This window comes from Mytilus trossulus, chromosome 6 (genome assembly GCF_036588685.1).
Source record: "Mytilus trossulus isolate FHL-02 chromosome 6, PNRI_Mtr1.1.1.hap1, whole genome shotgun sequence".
Lineage (NCBI taxonomy): Eukaryota > Metazoa > Mollusca > Bivalvia > Mytilida > Mytilidae > Mytilus > Mytilus trossulus.
The window spans coordinates 49,499,248-49,519,418 of NC_086378.1; the positions used below are offsets into that span (position 1 = coordinate 49,499,248).

At 31.6% G+C, this 20,171-nt stretch overlaps 1 protein-coding gene across 5 annotated transcripts in view; it reads right to left on the minus strand.

The window, feature by feature from the left end:
- Nucleotides 1-1,025: 1,025 nt before the first annotated feature.
- The window catches only part of LOC134721473 (leucine-rich repeat-containing protein 15-like), a 31,327-nt gene continuing 12,181 nt past the window's right edge, over nucleotides 1,026-20,171 (minus strand). For 3 of the 5 annotated variants that reach the window (XM_063584523.1, XM_063584522.1, XM_063584521.1), the window contains exons 2-14: nucleotides 18,466-18,648; nucleotides 18,114-18,185; nucleotides 17,413-17,484; nucleotides 16,442-16,513; nucleotides 15,105-15,176; nucleotides 13,992-14,063; nucleotides 11,494-11,565; nucleotides 10,916-10,987; nucleotides 9,957-10,028; nucleotides 4,099-4,170; nucleotides 3,634-3,705; nucleotides 2,733-2,804; nucleotides 1,026-1,107 (exon numbers count right to left, since the gene is read on the minus strand). In XM_063584523.1, coding sequence (XP_063440593.1) covers nucleotides 1,032-1,107; nucleotides 2,733-2,804; nucleotides 3,634-3,705; nucleotides 4,099-4,170; nucleotides 9,957-10,028; nucleotides 10,916-10,987; nucleotides 11,494-11,565; nucleotides 13,992-14,063; nucleotides 15,105-15,176; nucleotides 16,442-16,513; nucleotides 17,413-17,484; nucleotides 18,114-18,185; nucleotides 18,466-18,635 — 1,038 coding nt within the window. In that variant the 5' untranslated portion in view covers nucleotides 18,636-18,648 and the 3' untranslated portion in view covers nucleotides 1,026-1,031. Of the gene's footprint in view, nucleotides 1,108-2,732; nucleotides 2,805-3,633; nucleotides 3,706-4,098; nucleotides 4,171-4,824; nucleotides 4,919-9,956; nucleotides 10,029-10,915; nucleotides 10,988-11,493; nucleotides 11,566-13,991; nucleotides 14,064-15,104; nucleotides 15,177-16,441; nucleotides 16,514-17,412; nucleotides 17,485-18,113; nucleotides 18,186-18,465; nucleotides 18,649-20,171 lie in introns of those variants that run through there. The other 2 variants (XM_063584524.1, XR_010107858.1) reach the window with 2 other exon arrangements.

Consider the following 20,171-nt stretch of genomic DNA (forward strand, 5'->3'; position numbering starts at 1 on the left):
TGTTAATTTTACTTAATTGTCAAATTTAAAGTAAACACATTTTATACCGATGGTCATTACCGATGGTCATTACCGATTTGTTATTACGAGTAAATGGCAATATGTCGACTAAAAAATTAAATTCCAAAAATTTCTTAATGAACTGTTACATAAGAAGTCACTTGAAAGTAGCATACTATTAGTTTATTTAAGTTGTGTTGTGAAGATGGTGTATTGCAGTCAACCATTTTACGATATTTTAGATCTAGAGCTTCTTAAAAACACTGTAGACATCAGAATTGCCAAAGACCTCGGTATCACTGTACGTAGCTGCAAAAAAGGCTTGTTTTTCACTCGCAAACAAAATGTGTAAATGAAAAAGATCGTGCACAAAACTTGCAAATGCAAAAAAAGCTATGATACCGTGTGGAAGTGAATGTCATCCAAGCCTACATGCACGAATGTAACTAGCGATGAAAACTAACTATGGCGTCAATGTTAAAATTTTTACGTAGTTTTTTGGATTATAAAATTAAAAAATTGTCAGGTTTTAAACCATCACTGTTTTTTTAGATAAAGTTCTTGTATTATTGAAACGTTTATAATGTAATTTGGAACAATTAATATACCTATATGGTCCAAATACTCATATGGTCCGGCCCGTTAATAACCAAACGAGTATTATACTCATATGGTCCGACCATACGCGTACGGTCGGACCATACGCGTATGGTCGGACCATATGAGTATACGCATATGGTCATGACCATACGCGTATGGTCCAAATACTCATATGGTCCGGAACAGCTATATATAACACCGGTACAAACACATACCGCATTGTTAATTCTTAAAGTTTAATTTTCATTCTTGAAATAGACGTATTGTGTACTATTTAATTTATTTCTGAATAATTTTCAAATGTGATATTCTATTATCTACAGTATCATGAGTATTCATACATTTATTTAAATAAGAATTAACTAATCTTTAACACCTCTTTTTTTTTTATCTATCATTGCAATAATTATCAGCTTAGATTAAAGATATACTTACAGGTGAAATAGCCTTGGTAGATTCATAAAAGCTGATTGTTTTATTGTAGATATTTCATTGCTGTAGAGAATCCTTGAAAAATATAAAATCAATTTTGCTTAAAAGACGCCTGTCAGAGCTATACGTTTAAGTTTGTATATTTAACAATTTTCAACAAGTGGCGAGATACCAGATGGACATTTTAACTCATAAGTCTAAAATAAAGTGGAAGCGCCATGGCATGGCTAAAAAAAAATAAGACAAACAGACAAACAAAAGTGTACAAAACAAAACTTTAAAAAGACGCAATAATAAGAATCTAAGGGTGCCATCAAGTATTCTGGAAAGGTAGGCAGATCCTGCTCCAGCTCCACAAGTTGCGTGTAGCTCATGTAAAAACAAACCCGGTAATAACTCTAATCCGGTATGATCTATTCGAGAAAAGGGGAATCGATTAGAGATACGATATAAGGAACATATTCTTCATCATCTGTGAAACAAATATTGCATAACGACCAACCTACTCGTGATAGCGTACGTAAAATCTAAAGAGGATTGGTTTTAATTTAATCGCATGAATTGATCAGTTAATTAGCTTTCTTGTGAACAGCAACCCTTGATCCAAGAAATGCTGATAGAAAAAAACATGACCTGGAATATTTATTATCAACTGGGATATATACTGTAAACCAACTTATTGCCGCCGATTCTTTATTTTGTATTAGAGACTTACTTTTGATAACTATTTACACCACTGGGTTGATGCCACTGCTGGTGGACGTTTCGTCCCCGAGGGTATCACCAGCCCAGTAGTCAGCACTTCGGCGTTGACATGAATATCAATTATATGGTCATTTTTATAAATTTTCTGTTTAATACAAAACTTTGAATTTTTCGAAAAACTAAGGATTTTCTTACCACCAGGAGTGGATTACCTTAGCCGTATTTGGCACAACTTTTTGGAATTTAGGGTCCTCAATGCTCTTCAACTTTGTATTTGTTTGTTTTTTTAACTGTTTTGATCTGAGCGTCACTGATGAGTCTTATGAAGACGAAACGCGCGTCTGGCGTATTAAATTATAATCCTGGTACTTTTGATATCTATTTACTAGCGAATTTGCCGAGATCTACTTTAGCGATTTTCCAATTCTCATTATATTGGTAAATGAAGAGGTGAAGACCTAAGAATTACATTTGGAATGTTTTTCTCCTCGCTAGAGAGGCGAAAACTGGTTGTTTACTGTGCATGCAGGCGCTACGGAAATATTGCTACATAGATATGTACAGATCACAACTGGGAAACTAAATTCATCTCTTTCATCGTAAAGTTTTGTGTCCAACTGATACTCATTGTCAATTTTAACACGTTAGTCAATATATGAGATTTGGCGAAACTTTAAGGAATTTGTGTTCATGAATGCTCTTTAACTTCGTACTTTATTTGGCCTTTTTAATATTTTTGTGTTTTGAGTGTCACTGATGAGTCTTTTGTAAACGAAACATCAAATTTCAATCCGGGTATAATTGAGTTATAATAAATAGTTAATCAATATTATATTGAAATGACGATGCCTCATAAATATTTTTACTATTTAGTCAGTGTTAAACATACTTAAGTCCAGGAATCATAATACATTGATACTTAGTAATTGACGCCAAAGTTTGTTTCATCGAATGTGTTTTAAACCCGAAGAAATCAACATGACTTTGTTACTTACAATTCATACAAATTTGTCATGTTGACGAACGTATTACTCTCCACATACTGTATCTTGTTGTTATAAAGGTATCTAGAATATATAAATATACAATAGCAGTTATCGATGTTTATATTTTATAAATCGGCAAACATAACCAAGAAAAAATATTAAAGGAGCAAAAAAGGATTAATCTTTTGCGATTGATGACTGTGACCGTACACTCAATTTATTAAGTGTAAATGGATAAACAGATTCAAGTTTAATCTTTTGTTAATTTCTGTCTCTTTTGAAACATCTGTATTTTCACTGACTTTGAAAGATATGAGTCTTTTTCGTTTTCGTCTTTTTTAAGACATTGTTAAGACCAAACAAAGTCTTTTGAATCTAATAATGATACATGAAATATTGTGAATTTTAAAGTAATCAACCTATAACGTTTCCAATACTGTGTTATGCGGTTTGAGAAGAAACATCGTATTATAAATCCATGTTTGAACATATGTATTTCGATTGAGGATATTCTACAAAGTTTGCAGAAGTGTAAATCTTAAAGTTTATAGATAGAAAATCTTGATGCATGATTTTTGTACTTGAAGCTTCCGTTCCACTTTTTTCCAATGGAAACATAAATCAAAACAGTACATAACAAGGAAAATGTCATTGATTAATTTCAATCCTTCTATCTATGTAAAAATAGGGTATTTTTTAAAAATCAAGGAAAGGGGTGATTTTCAATTAGTTAGGTGTGTGAAGTTCACATAGATCGGTAAGATAAACATTTTCAAACAACTACTTTTATACGCTCAGATTCCAATTTGTTTTTACTATAGAATTATTGCTTGCAAAAAAAACCAGTTGCTAAATGTAATTGTATAGCGAGAGCCTACAAATTCATTTAGTTTCAAACATTTATACGAACAGATATCGAAGGTTAGGTAGATTCGTAAAGGCTGGCTGTTTAATTGTAGATATTTCGTTGTTGTAGAGATACCTGAAAAAATAAATATATAGAAAGGCGCCTTGCAGACCAATAAGTTAAAGTAAATATATATCTAACAGCTGTCAATTATACAGATACTATTGTAATATATGAGCCTCATCAATTTTTAAATGAACACAACTAGTCTACGGATTTTGTTTTTTCAAAGAAAAAGGCTGTAGAGGCCTGTTTATAAAACTACGAAAATAAGAAAAATACATAAAGCATGGCAACACTGCAAAAGCGGTGACTTCAATATGTCAATAGCAAAGGATGAAACATCCTTAACTCTAAACTCAGTGTTAAACAATTTTAATTATTTCTTCATCGTTTATTCGACGCCGAACTTGGTTTTATCGAGTGCATCTTATATAAAAAAAAAATGCAAATGACGTCGTTACTTACAGATTATACAAACTTGTCATGTTGACGAACGTATTATTTTCTATAGACTGAATCTTGTTGTTATAAAGGAATCTAGAATTTAAAATATATATGATATAACAGTTATTGATGATCAAATCTCATAAATTGACTAAAACGAAATTTTAAAGAAAAAAAAGGATATATCATCAGGTTAACTGTCTCCTGCAACACTCCCAATCCCTCGTATACAGTTAACGTATTATATTCTCGAAATTTGAACAGTACGTAGATAAACCAATTTGACGACTAATTTGCCTCTGAAACGCATCTCGAATCGGTTCAGTTTGGGATTATTACATTCAAGCAGTGATCGCTTTATTATGTGGTGTTGATATCAGTTGTTTTTTTCCAATTTTTCAACAATCATTGTTTACTTTGAGGCATATGCCATTAATACAATGCATTTCATTTATTAAGGCGGTATGGGAGTCTGAAATAAAAATGATAGAATTTGTTCGTACTTTGCCAAAACGTAGTAGCTATTGATATATGTTGAAAAATATAATAAAAATGATAGGTCATCGTGCATTTTCTCAAGCTACAGGACGTGACAAAATGACACATTTTGTATGGATTATACAGGAAAAAAACACCATATTGTGATTAGAAAATAAACAAAATGATAGAATTATTAGATACTAAAGGAAAAGATAGGTTTCAGACATTGCTTTGAGATTATCAAACGAAAAGATAGGGTCACCGTACGTTATTCCCGGCTAAACTACAAAATAGGAAAATTCCATGTAGATTCCTTCAGACAATGCACTGTTTTAGAGTAACCTCCCCTTAAAATGCCGATCTAAAAAAAAAAAAAACGACCAAAATTAATCAACATTTGCAAAAATATTAATATTTATAAGTTTTATTCTTATAAACTGTTTTTTCTAAATGAAAATTCACATTAAATATCTGCATTCCTGCATCAAGTTTGCTGACTTGATAGAAAATCTGGACCTTTGGTTCTCTGTTTTTTACAATCCAAGATGGAGGCAGACACCCATACCACCTTAAGTACTATTTGATATAACGTTTAATCATGTTCATATCAATGTCTTTCAGTTCTAAATTGTTGTAAATGGAATCTGATTGATAAAGTTCACTGTATAAGGACGTGTGCACAGTCCTCTTCACATGTTTTTGTAATTTCCACTCTATCGTATAGACAGGGAAGAAAGTCTACTTAACAAAGGATAGGTATACTCGTCGACTTCATAACAAACTAAACATAACATAACATAACATAAGGTAGGACCCTTTTTTGAATGTAAAAAAAAAGCCAATACATTAAGCTAACTTTTTTGTCCGGTCGTAGACATTTCATGTGGTGCAGTTTTTTTACAAAATGGAAAGAAAATGATATTTGGATTGTTGTTCAAATTTCAAGATGGGGAACAATTTGAGTTTTTTTACTTTGTTTTTGGCTTTTGACATATCATTTTGCCTATTATACAGAGTTAAGTTGTTTATTCATGGTATGGAACTAAAATTCTTTATCTTTTTTCTAAATTGTGTCCATTTTCACTCAGTTTAGCGACAGCACAACATTTTAAATTTCGATTACATTGATAATATCACAATTTTCCGAATTAAAATATTTTAGACTTCCCGTTGTTAAGTTTCGAAGCCATTCAAATACAGTATTTCTTATATATCAACTTTTATGAGGATTTTTAACTTTGCATTATAGTTCAATGAGTATGATTTGGACCTCCTAGTTATTATAATATTTATTGAAAGATTGTAGTTATGTTCTAAACTTTCAGTCGACAAACTGCGAAAAGTCCTGGCAAGAACAGAATGCATATTACTTTAAACATAAATCTTTTAACCCCATACCATCTTGCTTTGGCATTACAATTACACCATGAGGTTGGCTTAAATTCTTTTATTTAAAATGCACACTTTCGTTTTTTTTTTGTTTGCATCCAACTCTGAAGTACGTAGATATGGGACAAATGGAAATAGACAGAATCGAAGATATGTCCGATGTACCTTATGGTATTTCTGTATTTCGAAAAAAGTGGTCGTATTGTACAGGAGGTAGCAGAAAATATTGACTTAAATGCTGAATCAATCGATGGTAAAGATACATTTCACTCCATGCCTAGATTTGAAATTCATTATCAAAACGAATCATCAAACACCCACACGAGTTCCATAAAGGTTAAATGGGAACTAGAAAGATCTTTGATGTTGAATGATTGAATACTAATCTTATGGCATGTTTACCTTTCGACCAGCCAACAGAACGGTATGGGCCTCCTCGTTATTCTAAAGTTTATGGGAAGATTGTGTCTTGCTTCATCGCAAACTGAGATATATCTGTCCTGTCCTGTCCTGTTATTTCTGCGACTTCTTTCGAGACAAAACTTATATTCAATTCCATTTTCTACAGAAAGCAAGGAACAAATTGTTCCTTTTTTGACCGGTTCTTACAAGAGGCTAAATCTGAAATTTCGTCTGTAGCCCATGCTCCGGTTTTAGATGCCAAGCCTCAACTTGGCAATAGTATTTAAAACTATGAAACAATGCTTAAATATGCCAAAACGTGCTAGTCAACAATATGCTGTGCAAACATTTGACAATTAATTGTATGATGTTGCCCAAATGTACAACGGTCTATTCTGGACGTGTTCGAGGATTAACTTTGGTATATGAGTCTAGCTCTCATGGCTCTTTTGTTCAATTTAAAAGTGTTTTTCAATTGGTGTTAATTAAGACAAAAATCGTTTATCATATAATAAAGAACCAAATGTATGCCACAGTTCATTTGCTTAAACACCCGAGAGTGCTGAAGGTATTGCATTTTTTTCTAGTTTAAAATAATATATGTTGCCATTGTTTGAAAAATTCAGAATACACTCTTGTAAACTATCACCAACATTCGCATTTAGTGATATGTTTCTTCGTGCAGTTGAGATATTGTTACAGAACATTAGGGCTGAACTGACTGGGTAGTGGCTTTTACATTTGAAAATGGTAGCAGCGATGTTGCGATGCTTTTTCATTACCAATCAGAGGAACTATGCTAGGTGGACACCAGCCTTCATCTTGGATATGTTGAATTTTTTTGAAACGGTAAAATCTGTCTTTATATTAGGTGAGTTTACAACCAGACACAAACATGGAGCCATAAATAGAACTTGGGTCATATGGCTACAGAGAAATTCGAGATTCTAAAGGTTGTAGAGGCATAATATAGGACTGACAAGGAAAAACCCGCTGTATTTCTTTGAATTTTGCAAGACACATTCTTGCGTATTTTAGTTCTGAATTGAGATCAAGATCGGGATTAGCGACGGATGCGAAATGTGAACACGAAGAAAACAAGCCAACTGTAATTCCACGAGTCAAGAAGAATTTGATTTGATTGAGTATATGCATTCAAATATGACCTATCTATTTATCGTTGCCGATTAGCCTTAGCCATTGATAGATACCAGTAGTTCTACAGAAACGAAAGCCTAAAAAACATTCATGATTCTCTTCTTAAATCTCTTGAACGTGGCATCCAGATGGTGAAACATTTTGTGGAAAGCTGCTCTAGTCTTTAACCCATGTCTTCCACAGTCCTATGTCGAGGTCTCCTCTCAATACTTTTGATGATACGACCAAGACCTCAAAATTCAAGTGTAAATCGTGTGACTGTGTTAAGGCACATACTAACCAAGTAAAAATAGTTCGTCGTGCTTTATTTCTTGCTAATGTTTGCGAGAATGAGACTGTAGTCAGGATATTGGCATATCCTATTAGTTCCATACCTTCAACTCTGTTCCATGATGATGGTACCATGTGGAAATGTTGGAAATGTGATTTAATGCATCTCCCTGAAGAGGAAATTTGCTCTCCCTTCAATCTTCTAAGTTCTGATTGTATTTATCAAAGGTACCAGGATTATTATTTGATTCCCCAGAAGCACGTTGCTTCTACATAAGACTCAAATAAAAATAGTTAGAGAACCCAAACAAGTATAAAGTTGAAGATCATTGAGGACAAAAATTCCAAAAAGTTGTGCCAAATCCGATTAGTTTTCAAACGGGAGATTAGGAACCGCCATTAAAATTGAAAGTGCATTTATCGACTCATTATATGATCCGAAGGGAAAGTTAAGGTATCTTCATGATGATATAAACAAGCTAAGGATGGAGTTTGCCGCCACAAAGAATGCCAGTCATATGAAAATTCCGCCAAGTTTGGATAAATTCTCATATTGCTAAACCAGTGATCATACTTACCTAAGACTCTGGTTGGAAAGAAGATAAACACAGTTTGATTTCGGTTTTCTGTTAGGGACCAATGTCTGTAGTTTTACTTCAAGACCTTGTTTGTACGTATACGGACAAGGGAAAAGAGCTTGCAATTACAACTGTGTATGCAACCAACAGAAATCCGTTTATACCAATATTTGTTCATGTGAAATGTCTGATGGTTGTAGAAATTAATTAATTCACCGAGAAATATTCAAAGAGGACGACGACAAAAACGATGACTGATGTCAGGTTTTCAAAAGTTGTCATGCCCTTTGTTTGTTTAAATACCCCCATGCAACCACTTTTTCTAAGGGATTAATGTGTGTTTTTGTAAGGCAAACAAAACGTTCATAGAGCTAGAATATACGCTGAAACTTTAGTACATCATTAAACTCATTTGATTTAATTGCCTTGTGAAATATGTGTGACTGGCAATAAATAAACATCAAAGCAAAACCAAAATGACTTCGATTCTTTTTATAAATGCCGTAAAATTCAGAAATATATAGATGCGATGTAAAAACAAAATGAATTGAGATTCGGTAGTTCTATCATCTATTCTGTTGCTAGTCTGAATTCCCTTTTAAATGTGAATTCGGTGGTTTCATTTTTTTCAAATTAAGTTGACAATGAAGTGATACAGTTTATTTCATTGTGAATTTCCTGTTTAGAAACAATTCAGATATTTTTTTGGGACTTTTTAAAAGCTATTGTGAAATAAATTGACAACAGTGAAAAACTCAATCACTAACCATGACCTTATTTAAAAAAAATGCATTATACTTCAATTCTACGACCAGGCAAAAATTAAAGAATAAACATTTCTCTTTTTTTAAAGACACAATTAAGCCTGCAGGTAGGATGGTTCATTAAAGTTGAAAAAGTGTTGGTTTGGTCACTCCACTAAATAGAATAATCGTCGAAAGTTGCATGAAAAAGAATGAAATTAAGTTATTAATGAAACTTTCAAAGATATGTGTTGTCATTTTGAACCAATCATTATTTAACGCGCATATAATTTGTATCTCGTAAGTTTCTGTCATCATTAGTTTTAATATAAAGTCCACAAAGGCGGCTTTACGTTGTCGTTGATTGGTTTACTTATAATGAATTGTGTATTCTTTTCTTTGATAAAAGTTAATCAACATGGTTCAGGTTTCTAAATAAAAGGTTAACTTATTTCATCCAACAAGAGAGGTGCATTTTTTGATAACTTGAGATTGAATTATAAGTAAGAGATTAAATATAAAAAAGAAGATGTGGTATGATTGACAATAGGACAACTATCCTCAAAAGACCAAAATGACACAAACATTAGAAACTATAGTTCACCGCAAAACATAGCAGTTTCGTATGTAAAACAATGCCTTTGATAAATAAACCCCAATAAACGTCCATTTGAAAAAGACGAATGGCTGATACGAAACTTTTGATAAATACGGCAATTACTGATGATAGCCTGTTGTCTCGCTTACTTCATATATTTTGTATCTGTAACTTGTAAGTTTGATTGATAAAGACACATACATTGATAAGTAACGATATTGAAAACGCATTGCTATGAATCTTAAAAAGGTAAATACATACATTCTATATAACTGTGATAAGTTATTGAAAGCATCTCTTGGTATAGCTGTGATTCTGTTATATTGTAGATGACTGTAATATTAAGGCTTAGTACTGTAGAATATATTTGATCATCCTATGCTTGATTGTCATTGGATAAACAAATTATTACAACTAAAGTTTTTTGGCATATATTTACTAAATTTCGATAAAAATTAATGTTAATCATTTTTAAAATGTCACATATATCATGCAAGGCTTTATCTAAAAGATATAACAGACACTATTAAAAAACTATCGCAACATACATAATACTGGATGTGTAAGTATTGACAGAGTCAAAAATCTAAATAAATATGATATAGGTATACAGATCTGCATCGTTCTGTTATATCTATAAGAATGTTAGATAAGTTCCAATGGAGAGAAAACATCGAATTCAACTGTCAATATATAGTTGACGGTTGTATGGTCTTCACTTGTAAATTAGAACAGAAATTGAACCTCTGCTTTTAAATAAAATATCATTGATACTTTGGGACAGGAAAACATTTTGTTTGCCCTCCGCCTTTTTCCACAATCTGTTATATTTTTGGTTTTCAAATAATTATTTTTGCGTTTTTCCGTATCATTCGACGAAAATGTACTACAAATAATTTGCATTTGCTATTAACTTCCAATTCCAAGTTTACTATCCACAGCAGGCATTGATATATTATATAACGAGAAGGTATATTTCGTACATTTAGTTAGTACAAATATAGTTTGACCTCTCACACTGGAAAAAATGAAAGTTGACACCAGCCGTTAATGAATATTGCATAAAATTTAGAGTTATTTGTATTCTACATTGATCGATATGTACAAAAAATCATACTGTTCACGCTATCAACAGTATCTAAGCATTGCAAAAGTGCAAGGTAGTGTTGTATTAGTAACATATGTAATTCAAATGCTCCATATATTTTTTCTTAACTTACAGATAATACAAATTTGGCATTTCTTGAAATGGAATTGAATTGATGCTAGATATATTATTGTTTTCCATGTATCTGAAAAAAAAAGAAACCATTTGGTCAAGATCTAAGTGTTGAATAAATTGATACATTCAATTTCTACATAGGTTTTTGTTTAGCGCAAGATGGCTTTATACCTTGAAGAAAAATGATCCAATAAATTATTATTTTGCTTTTTCTTTAAAGGCGGAAGATTTCATTCAGCCATGATGCATGTATTCGGTATTAACAACATTACTGTGAGCACATTACTTTTAAACAATATTTATCATGATATTACTTACATGTATCATTGATTTGATTTTTCCGATACTGCTATTATCTTAAATTGTTTCTTATTAATTAATTTGACACACTTGAGTATGTTGCTGTTTTATATGCACCTGTGTTTTTCTACTTTATTTGCACTATTGTTTCTATTAAGTTGATGAGTGTATTCTATGAGTGCACCTTTTACCATAAAGCCAGTTTAAGTTGGAGAATCTTAACTGTCATGAGAATATACAAAATGCTTCTTTAAAAGGACAATAAAAAATACTCACAAATATCGAAGGCTTGAAAGGTGTCTAAACGTATTTTCGTCGACATAATTAATTTTGTTGTAACCAAGCTCGCTATGAAAATAAACATTGTATTCATTTGTTAGAACCATACACAATATCTCAGCATGCATATCGACGCTATCTTAAGGTAATATTAAATAGGATGTTCTAACCGCTGTCATAAGTAATAGCGTAAAATTGACTAAAAGAAGTTAGCAAAATAAAATGAACAAAAATGAAAATATTGTATCAAATTTAACCAATACATGTAGTAAAAATTGTAAAAAGATTAATGATAAAAAAAATACTTTTGGTTTTGTATTAAAGGCAATATATATTTTTTTATTATATAATTGCACATTCAAACTCTACTAAAACATTATAATAGCGTTTTATATAATAATTAAACAAACGTATTGTGAGAAGATATATAATCGATAACAAGCAGTTTATTAGAGATGAGTTCGAAGTGACACGGCTTCATAATTCAAAGGCAAATTTCGTGCATCCTTCATACCAATACGGAGTTGTCCAATTATTTTATAACTGAAAAAAGCGTGAACATAAGCAAGAGACAAAATCTAAATTTACCGATGGAAAATCAACAGACTAACCTGGACGAAGTGGGAAAGGTTTAAACTTTTTCTTTTTTTCCAAGGGCTTTGGATTCGATATGCATTTGCAATAATACGACCAATACCTGCCACATATCGAGTCAATATCAAATTCAGACTGTAACTATTGGTTGTCGTTTACATCAATGTTGTCATACGGGTCCTTTTAACAAGCTGGCTATGATCATTATTGAAGGTCGTATTGTGACATATAGTTGTTAGTTATTGTGTCAGTTGGTCTTTAGTGCTGATTAGTTCTATTGGCATTCAAGGTCTTTTTAATATTTAAACTTCTTACAAATTATATAAGATATAATTCAGGGCTTAGTCTTTCAACTTGTGAATACATTCTATATGGACCTGTTATATAACGATGAACTTCTGACTTCGTCCTCATTCAATATCACATGAACATGAACATATATGACGTATTGACCTCGTCAAACGTCCATAGTTGATAAATAAAATAAACATTATTAATTGAGGATAAACGTTAACTTACCTTAGTCAAAATTCATTATATGCTTTATTCATTATCAAAGTACTATATATATGTGATGTTTAAATTCACAGCCCCTGTTTTAATTCATCTACCGTTTATACAGTCTGTGTTGTAATAAGCTTCGTCATGTTTTAAAATTTTAGAATTGTATGATTTGTGGGTAAGACTGATATATTGTATTGATAACAAGATTGTTATAATTGTCAGAATAGATTAATATTTATTTTACATCATGGTCATAGTGATAAAAGATAAATGTTATCCTAAATACTTCTCATTTTTTTTTTTTATTATTATTTTACGATGAAGTTGTTCCTTGTTGGACTTGCTACAAATTAATTTAAAGGTGTTATGTATGATTATCATATGATTCATGGCGCGCCCAGTAAGATGTCGTAGGTTATTATTCAGTCTTTATATATAGATGTATATATATAGCTTAAAAGTAAAAATCTTGCTAAAGCAAATTTACAGATCTAACATTGTTGGGTTGGTGTTTAGACGAGTTGTATATACATTATGTACACAGCCATGTATCACGACCATTGATGGCGATCCGGTGGATACATCTGTTGTAGAGTTGTCACTGACTCAGACGTACTTATAAATATAATTATTTTCTGTGACTGTATCTTACATTAATTTGTAGGATCCTTTACTATAGATAATTTAGTTGATCTGTAACAATAACATCTTCATGCCTTATATATCATGTACTTCAGTACGCCGCTAGATTAAAACTGACGTGGAAAGGTAACACACGACCAGCGAAAGCACTATTATCGTAGAGCCCAGGTGGTCGTGTGGTGTAGCGGAACGGCTGTAGTGCAGGCGATTTGGTGTCACGATATCACAGTAGCATGGGTTTGAATCACGGCGAGGGAAGAACCAAATACTTGCGAAAGCAAATTTACTGATCTAACATTGTTGGGTTGATCTTTAGACGAGTTGTATATATATATATATATATATATATATATATATATATATATATATATAACCCATGCTACTGTGATATCGTGACACCAAATCGCCTGCACTGCAGCCGTCCCGCTAGACCACACGACCACCTGGGCTCTCAATAAAAGAGCTTGCGGTGGGCATGTGCTACCTTTCCTCGTCAGTTTTAATCTAGCGGTGTACTACAGTACATGATATATAAGGCATGAAGATGTAATTGTTACAGATCAGCTAAATTATCTATAGTAAAGGATCCTACAAATCAATGTAAGATACAGTCACAGAAAATAATTATATTCATAAGTACGTCTGAGTCAGTGACAACCCTACAACAGCTGTATCCATCGGATCGCCATCAATGATGGTGATACATGGCTGTGTATATATATGGTTATGTGTTTATGAAACAAAAACTATCTTACAGATTTGTCAGGGATGTCAAGTTACAAAAGGTTTCCTGTCGTACATATTCAATTGCATTATTTTGTAAGTATCTGAAAAATAAAATACTCGATAAATTATTGAGATTGGAGAAAAATACAAAAAACTAATAACGGAATGCCTCGCAACATAAACATTTCATTGACTCACATCCCTCATCCCTTTAAAGTTTTGATTTGGTTGGAAGCTTTCAATATTTTGATCATTGACTGGTGTTGCTCCATATGAATGCTTTAATGATTAGGATTTTTTTCTTTTTTTCTCAAAAATTAAGCACTGCGGCTTGTAAAACATGCAAAATTGAAAACTCACTTTCTTTAAGATATGCCACAAAACATGAACACAATACATGTGAAAGGTAGTTAAACACATGTTTTACTTGGATTTTCATTTTTTCTTTGCATAAACATTTTTGTAATGTATTGAATAAAGAGCCAGGTGCTTGTGGCTTGATCTTGATTTGTAGTCCGTTAGGAATGCTCTTATTATACTCTTAGTTTCACAAATTAGATAAAGGGTGTTCAATTCTATTTTTTTTTGTTTAATAGCTCTCAGTTGTTTAAAATAATCATCGATGTTCATGATATAGGAGCTAAAAACTTAACTTCACTGGGGTTATGTGGATAACATGATACAGGTCATTCAGAGAAAAAATAATATAGAAGTCTATGAAAAGGACCAACCATCAAATTTAGTATGTACCGGATCATTTAGAATAGACAATACTATGCAGATAAGAAAAAATTATGTCAGTCTAAAAGGTTGCACAACGGTACTGATATATGATGTTATAATACGATTTTTTTTTTTATTAAATCGTGTTGACAAATATTTCGGCTCAACAAATGGCCTTCTTCAGGGTCAAAAGTTTTAACAATACTTATATTAGGTGTAAAAATAGATCAGTAATAATACGTGTAAGTTTTTGTCTATTTATTTTAATCCAAAATCCTGAATCTCTTAATATAAACAAAACACAATGATTAAATATACGTGACTGTGTATATTAACATTAAAAAATGAACGAAAAACAAAACTGTTAGTATTTATCATTGATGCAGTTTGGATGCCGTAAAGAACGAATAAAATCTTACAGATGTTTTAGTGATGTCAAGGTACGAAATGCTTCGGGATGTATATGTTCAATGGTATTATATCTGAGGTCTCTGAAAATAATAAAACTCTATGCGTTAATAAGATGAGTGAAAAATACCAAAAGCATACTAGAATGTATTGATCCAATGCATAAGTTATATAAGAAATGTATGTCATGCTAGTATTTATTTCGCTGTCTCATATCCGTCACTAATTTAGGATTTTGATTGGTTCTCAGGCGTAATTCAATATTTGATTTTCTACAATGTTTGTTTTTGATCTATGTATAATTTCCTTATGGGTATAAAATGTCTCTTTTTTTAATTTAAGCACTACAGTTAATAAAACCTGCAAAACTGAGTTGATATAATATCAAGCTTGTGCTTTTTTTTTCATTTGCATAGTGTTTTACTTAACAAATAAATCGACTGACAGAGTCGAAGTCATAATAATGTGTTGACATAGGGTGACACGTCAATCTTCAGAATTATATACAAATTTGGTATTACCTTAAACGATATCTGAACGGGTGTATGTATTAAAAACATTGCACTTCTGATAATTGTAACGTTATAGTTGAAAACTCAAACTGGTGTCAAACAAAAAGATGACGCTTTATTACAATTTTTTATAATATAAGCATATCTTTCATTGTCTTTATCGTGAACGATTTAGTGCTACTTTTTATAAGTGTTTTCAACTATATCATTGTGTAAGTGTTAAGTAACAGTTACTTAATTATTTCTATAAAATTTCTGCGCTACTGTCACTTCCTTAGAACGTTCTTAACTCTCCTAGTTTGCTCGGTTTTCTCATTACTCATTATTAAAATGTATTGTGATTCGTAATCGTACTTTCATAAGGAAAATTTATTTGTTTTTCTTTATGTTCTTCTCACTTTGATCAATATATATTTTACACGAGTTTCTGAAGAATTTTGGCAACTAAGCGATCGTTTTCTAAAATAAAACGCATGGTAGTGGTTTGAAAGTTGGTTTTGGTTAATACCTAGCACGATATATGTTTATGTTTTCATCTATTTCAACCGGATAATTGTTTTGTATTGAGATTAATTTTTAACCAAATCAAGTTTGTTTCTCACTTGATTTGAATTTTTGATAAATGACATTGACAATAGAAACAAACCAAATTCCTCCTTAAAACTCCGTTGGTGTGTAAGGCAGTTTATGCAATGCGCTTTTTTAAAATGTAACTCCGGTTGTTAGTTAAAAAGTTAAATAGAGAAATCACGAATAACGATTGTTTCATTTTCTTTTCAGAAAACAGAACATACTGTCTAACCAATACGCTTCGCAAAAGTAAAAACTATACTTACAATGTTTGTAGTTGTCTTAAATTGCTAAATACCATTTTTGCTATACTTGTTAATTTATTGCGATGTATATCCCTGGTGACAAAACAATTATGATTAATTTGCGTCAAAAACTTTTTTTTTTCGATTATGCTCCCATGAACGCTAAAACTCTTTATATTTAGGTGAGGTATGGATTTATACTCGAACAATGTTACCTTAAAGACACAGGATAAAGCAAGATTAGTTTACTGATGTTGAAATAACAAAATTTAGTTAAGACGATATAATCAATATAAACACACACAAAAATGAAAAACTGAGGTTTGGCAATACGGTAAGAGTCGCTTGATCTGATAATGCCTAATGAGTCAAATTATTTTAATCGGAAAAGAAATCACAATGGACAAAATTAAAGATCTGACGTCTATATAGGTATCAAACGATATAGAACCTCGAAAATATGTTGATAGTGAGTTGAGATACAGACCATTGTTACAGTATTGGTTATTTTATTCATTGTAAATGAAAGTCATGCACTCACTAAATAAGTGGGGTTATGGGGTGACCGGATATTCGCAATATATCTTAAGGTGACATTAAAGAAAATTTATTGTTGGAAACAATCTGATTAAACTATCAAAAATACCAGCTTCACCTGCATATATAAGAAATACATTTAAACAACTGATCATTTGGTATTAAAGATCTTTCAGCTGCTACGTAGACTATTTAAACGTAGACAATTCCTGAGCAGAACGAGGGTTACATCACGGAACTTCACGGCCTTTTCCTAACATTTGATATTAATTTTATTTAGTCCTACTGGTATTATCGGAGAATGGCGACAATTGACTGGATTTTTAATTATCAAATTAGAAATTGAATACATTTTTAATGAAGTTGTTGTGTAATACTTTTCCTTAAATAAATTCTGAGTGCATTATGATTTAGTCTCATTTTTTTCAAAGTCGTTTTTTATGTGGTATACTTACAGAGTGATCAACTGGTGACAGTCTGTGTAGGTTTCATTTCTAATTTCTCGAATCAAATTGGTATGAATGATGCTGGTTGTAATAAAAAAAAAAAAAATACAAATATCTCAACAACAAAATTCGATAATTTACAACAGCGTCAAGTTTAATAACATTTTACAAGTATTTATAAAAAATATACCTATGTCTTTCAGTATCATTCGTTTTAATTTTTCTGTATTTTGCTTAAATCAATGCTACCCGTCGATTTAACGATCCTTTCAGTTAGGTTATGTTATAGATGTGAATATGAAATAGTTTTTTTGTAACTTTTAAAAGTGAATAAAAATAAAGGAATGTTGTCTTTAATCTTTTTCAAGCTCTTCTATGGGGTTGACCATCATGTCACTTGAGCGCATGAACTACTAGTATAAACTGTCAATTTCTGTAGTGTTCGTAAGCTTTAAAGGAGACGAAATTTGTGTCATCGCTTCATGTTTATTCGTTGATCCTTATTTTAATATTATCTGTTTTCTCTGATCTTATGTTTATAATTGACTCTTTTTCCTTGGTCTTTTTTCATGCTTTCCAAAATACGTTCACAACAGTTTTTCAAAGGATTTCATTTTAAAATAATTTTTAATGATGTATGTGCATGTATAAGTAATCATGGGACAATCAATCTAAACTGATTAAGTGCAAAATTTTAATTATTGACTCACATGTATTGTAAAAGTGGCATCTCTTTACAAAGTTGAACATCAATTTCATCGATGTTGTTGTACGCAAAATTCCTTGAACAAAGAAAATTGATTAAAAATAATCAGAAATTATATCAAATATATAAGTATTGAAAAAATCTGCAGATTTTATGTTTAATTAACAATGTCAAAGTCAATTTTTTATCTCCAATATTCGTTCTTCTGATGCCACATGTTAATAAATGGATTTGTAAAAAATGTCGTTTTATTTCTTTGTTGGTATTTTTTTTGCAATATTGTATATTGCTTACTTATTGTTATAAATATGAAATTTGAAATAAAAAAATTAACACAATCAACTCTATATACTTACAGGCGGTACGTATCATTTGGTAAGTCTGGAATACGTTCAAAGGATTTTGAATAACAGTTTACATCAAACCCTAATGTTGAGTTACTACAACTGCAAGTCGACGGACATGATGTATTCACTAGTTTAGCACAAACAATTAGTACAATAAAGAACAGACTTCTATTCTTCATTTTGATTGATTAACTGAAAAGCAAATAAAAAAATGAAGTAAATAAGAAAACATCATATCAAATGATGAATCAACTGTAATTATAGCAAAATATTAACACAAATATTACAACAAATGAACTGAAAATATACGGCTTTGCTTAAAATACTGAGATATAGCCCGAGTCAAGTGTTGCTTTCACTAGTATATGAATTGAAAATTTTTCTGGACTGGATATAGTTGTACCTCTTTGACAAATGTTTCTTTATTAACCAAGTCAGCAGTATACTTGAGTATAACGAGATACATTATATGTTTCTTTATAAACACTCCCTATAAGTTGTTTTTTTATTAACTCAACATATATCTCCATAACATTTAGCAAGGAGAAAATCATTGGTAAGAAATTATAGGGTTCGCTCTATGTTCCTTTAGAATTTAAGCCAAAGATGAAGAACTGGATCTTCCGTCATACTGTATTTGATACCTTAACTATACATTTGGTGTCCTTGGTAACAACGGTATATTGCTGGGTCTTCCAAGTTCCACAAAACCTCTTTCTAAATTATCAATATGTATTTAATCAAGCCGGGCTTGCGAACCAAACTATAATACATGTGGCGTGATTCCGATGTGGATACTAAACAAAATCCAAACATCTTGTGGAGTAAGTACAATCTTAAACTCTTTCATATTGTAATAGTATAACACTATAAACGTCAAATTTTCACTATTTGAACTAAATGATAAGCTAAAGGTCCTACTTTGTTTCATAAAACAAAACGTCCTACGTAGGTATACGTGCAATGTTCTTTTCATAGGGACGAACAATCGGAATTCCCAGGGGAACAGAGTGTGCCTTCTTTTTGCCTACTAGTTGCTTTTTTCATATGAGACTGACGTTCGACATTCTTAGGAAGAAAAGAACCAACTGCAGCAGTTTCCATTATGTTCGCTTTTCGCTATACAGCTGATTATCTGCTCTTCTAAAAAGCTCAACATTTGATGGAAACATCTATCCTCTCGAACTTGAGATAAATTAGCTAACAGATTAAATTAAGTCTCCCTGTTATCAAGACTTTCGTCTAGAAATTCATAATAACGATCGATAAAAAACAATGGTTTACGACTAGAGTGATGATTTCAGTTTTCCAATTGTATATTATTAGGTAGCAGCATTACAGCGACGCCTGCCGCCGGAGTATATATCTAATAGGTGATACGATAATCTAGGGCTTGTAATTCCTATCTTATTTTTCCTTGATATAGGAATGACAATCACAAGGAAGATATTCAACAAAGATTTCCCAGTAAAAAAGTTGAAATCGTCACTTCGTAACTTTTACGAACGCCCTAACTCGTTAAACACGTCAAACCTTATAAAATGTCCGTTTTACAGATGACAACGGTTATGTGCCAATTATCGTTACCACAGTCACTTACCCTTTTCCCTTATGTAACGTACCGAATAAGATTTATCAACTAAATTTTGTTTAAATGAAGTAACATGACGGGTGCCACATGTGGAGCCAAAACTGTTTACCCTTCCCATGTACCC